The sequence below is a fragment of the Hippocampus comes genome, unplaced genomic scaffold (assembly GCF_001891065.2).
Source record: "Hippocampus comes isolate QL1 unplaced genomic scaffold, H_comes_QL1_v1.1 scaffold21, whole genome shotgun sequence".
NCBI classification, from domain to species: Eukaryota; Metazoa; Chordata; class Actinopteri; order Syngnathiformes; family Syngnathidae; genus Hippocampus; species Hippocampus comes.
In genome coordinates, this window is record NW_017805745.1 from 1941713 (window position 1) to 1944895 (window position 3183).

A 3183-nucleotide genomic window follows, 5' to 3' on the forward strand; every position below is an offset into this window, starting at 1 on the left:
AAACCGATTAAAAAAAAAAAAAAACATTTGTTAAATTTCTATCCCTTTATTATTTAAAAACATTGCTTTTAATAGACGTTGCAGAAAAGGCACACTTTATCATTGAGTCACGATGTTGGTCAGTAACATGCCCGAAAATAGGGGGGATGTTATCTCCCCCCCCCAGTTCCCCAAGTGAAAACAGCTGTTTGCAAATCTCCTATACAGATTAAACACAAAGATCATGACGACTCGTGTTTACATAGAGCCATATCCCACTTGGAATCAAACCGAATGACCAAATGGAAAGAAATTTCATTTGGCTTTAAAAGGCGGAGTTGAATATCGACCGATGATGATCGGCCTCCGCTCGATCGGAGCATCCCGACTTCAAAAGCGTGTCCAAGTGTCTTCATCCTATTTTGATAGATAACTTTTTGTGTGTGTGTGTGCATTTTTTGCATGTGCAGCTCCTGGATGTGTGCATGCTCGACATGCGCTGCCTGGAATTCTCCAACGGCGTCTTGGCCGCCTCGGCCCTCTTCCACTTCTCGTCCCTGGAGCTGGTCGAGAACGTGTCGGGTACGTCGAAGCGACCTCATCGTCGCCCCGCTCCCTCGCTAACCGCCACCCTTTGGTTTTGTATAGCGTTAAAAAGGGCGGAGCTGGAGGAATGCGTGCGGTGGATGGTGCCGTTCGCCGTGGCGCTGCGCGAGTCGGGCGGCTCGCCCATGAAGACCTTCTCCGGCGTGGCTGCCGAAGACGTGCACAACATCCAGACGCATGCCCCCTACCTGACGTGGCTGGTAAGTCCGCCTCCACTCAAGCGGACCGCTCTGTAGGATCGGCAGCGTAAATAGCAAGCCGACTGCACGCGTCTATCAACGCCAGAAATAGTCAGTAGTGATTTTCATGTGCCATTAAGAGCAGCCCGTACATCTGCTGCAAATATAAGCGCTGTGTCAAATAAACACCAGCAATATGAACGACTGTGCATTAGGCATGGTCCGATTTAGCATTTTGAGAGTCTAGTTTTGTTTTAAAAAGTCAGCGCTTCAGTAACCGCTCATACAGCCCATCACCGGTCAGGGTAAGGGGACACAACGCCATTGGTTGCTTGCAAAAAAAAAAAAAAAAAGTTTTATAATTGTGCCGGGGAGTACTACTTAGTGCCCTTCGGACAACATGAGTAGCCCGTGGGGTCTGTTGTGAAAATAGCTCACTTGTGATTGGACACTGTGACTTACTAAGAATTAAAACAAGAAGATGAACATTTATTTCTTCAAACTTCACATGGTGCACGATTCTCCTGGAGCAAATATTCTGCTGAAAAATAAGATTGTGCTCAATGGGGAAAAATGCTATTTTAGTTTACCCTAATCCTGAAAAAAAAAAGCATTTTGAAATTTAGTTTTAATATTGTGATCCCGCAATAGTTTTGCTCAGTTATTATAGCATCAGAATCTGTCGGCTCATGCCTGATGTACATGCGTTGGCAGCAGCAGCAGCAGCATGTAGTAGCAAGTCTTCCACACATGAATAAAATGCCATCGTGCTATGCTCACGTCATATATGGATGACCACAGCAGTAAGAAAGTATCATCATTATGAAGTATAAGCCTACCTACGCATCCATCAGTCGTGGATACGTGATCTTTTAAATGAGAAAAAAATAAGTAGTACAAATATTAACATTGAAAATGCATAAACAAAAAACCCCCCCAAAAAAAACAGCACAGCTGATCCGGTAAATTCGTAAGAATCGGCTTCTGTTCGGCGTGTGGGTGATACCTCGGTTGACGCGCCCCGTGTCCTGTTGCGGCTCAGGAGAAGGCGGCGTCTTACCAGGACGCGGACTTGGAGCCTCATCGCGGCTGTCAGGTACCGTCCGGCGTCCTCACGCCGCCTCTTAGCATCGAGAAGACGGACGAACACCCCAAAGCGGCCACCGCCGCGCTACAAGTGCCCCCCAGGATGCGTGCGGCCGAATGGACGCTGGCCCCATAGAATCTATTTTTTGCGGGGATTGGGGAGAATGTAATTTCTCCTTTTTAAGGAATCTTTTGGGACAGGCTGCCACATTTTTTGTGTTTTTTGGCGGGTGTTTTATCCTCAACTGCCAGTCACAGGACATCTTTTATTTAATGCAAGCGTCTTTTAAGAAAACAAAAAAAAAAAAGGCCAGGCCGGGCCAACGGACTGTTCCTGGAGTCTGGAAGACTCCGTGCTGCTACACAGACGGGCTTTGCATCGTGTGTGTGTGTGTGTGTGTGTGTGTGTGTGTGTGTGTGTGTGTGTGTGTGTGTGTGTGTGTGTGTGTGTGTGTGTGTGTGTGTGTGTGTGTGTGTGAGAAATATACAGGGGGGACCATATTCACTTGGCTCACAAAGTAGCTGAGCAGGTCATGCTTCAGAAGCAAAAAGCTGGACGATGGGCTTTGGGTTGTCTGTGTGACATCAGCAAGTCGCAACAGAGAGAGTGGGAGGTCACCCTCAAGCCCCACTATCCTGACCCTTGACGTGAGCGAGTCGATTATTTTGATTGTATTTAACAAGAACTTTTAGCTTCCCACCCTGAACGTAACCACCGCCCCAAAATGTCTTTGGGACTGTTTTTTTTTTTTTTGTTTTTTGTTTTTTGGGGGGGGGGGATGAAATGCTGCTACATATTTTTCATTAAAGATGTTTCTTAAGATGCTTGTGTGGTGCTTGCGTTGTGAGCCGCCATCACATGGGATCAAGCTGGGCGTGACGTCCGCTGAAGAGCAACTCTGGCTCCCTCTTTTGGCCGCCGAATGCATTGCAGACAGGGAAGATTTGCGTTTGCGCACTCGCCACAAGAGTAGTGTTTCCTTCAAATGAAAAATGTTGAAATGTAAATACAAAATAACGTCGGAGTATATCACGTAGCAATAATAGAAGTAATCCCAAATATGAATGTGGAAAAAATAATTTCACTTTGAAATGTACAGTCATCCCTCATTTGTCGCGGTTAATGGGGACCAAAACCACCCGCGATAAAAGAAAATCCGCCAAGTAGCGACCAATTAACATAAATCGGTTAAAATTTTTTTTTTTTATAATAAATTCAAAAAGCATTTTTTTTTTATGTTTGAAAAAATCCGTGATAAACGAACCGCAAAGTAGTGAGGGATCACTGTACTCTCGCAGTAGTCCTCATAAAATAAGAGTCAGGTTTGTGTTA

General features: G+C 45.5%; 1 protein-coding gene across 1 annotated transcript in view; it reads left to right on the top strand.

The window, feature by feature from the left end:
• Window positions 1-2604, top strand: part of LOC109524571 (G1/S-specific cyclin-E1-like) — a 6951-nt gene extending 4347 nt beyond the window's left edge. Inside the window, exons 9-12 of the mRNA XM_019884540.1 lie at window positions 450-561; window positions 628-785; window positions 1807-2265; window positions 2331-2604. Of these exons, the coding sequence (XP_019740099.1) occupies window positions 450-561; window positions 628-785; window positions 1807-1986 (450 nt within the window). The 3' untranslated portion in view covers window positions 1987-2265; window positions 2331-2604. The remainder of the gene's footprint in view (window positions 1-449; window positions 562-627; window positions 786-1806; window positions 2266-2330) is intronic.
• The last annotated feature ends 579 nt before the right edge of the window (window positions 2605-3183 follow it).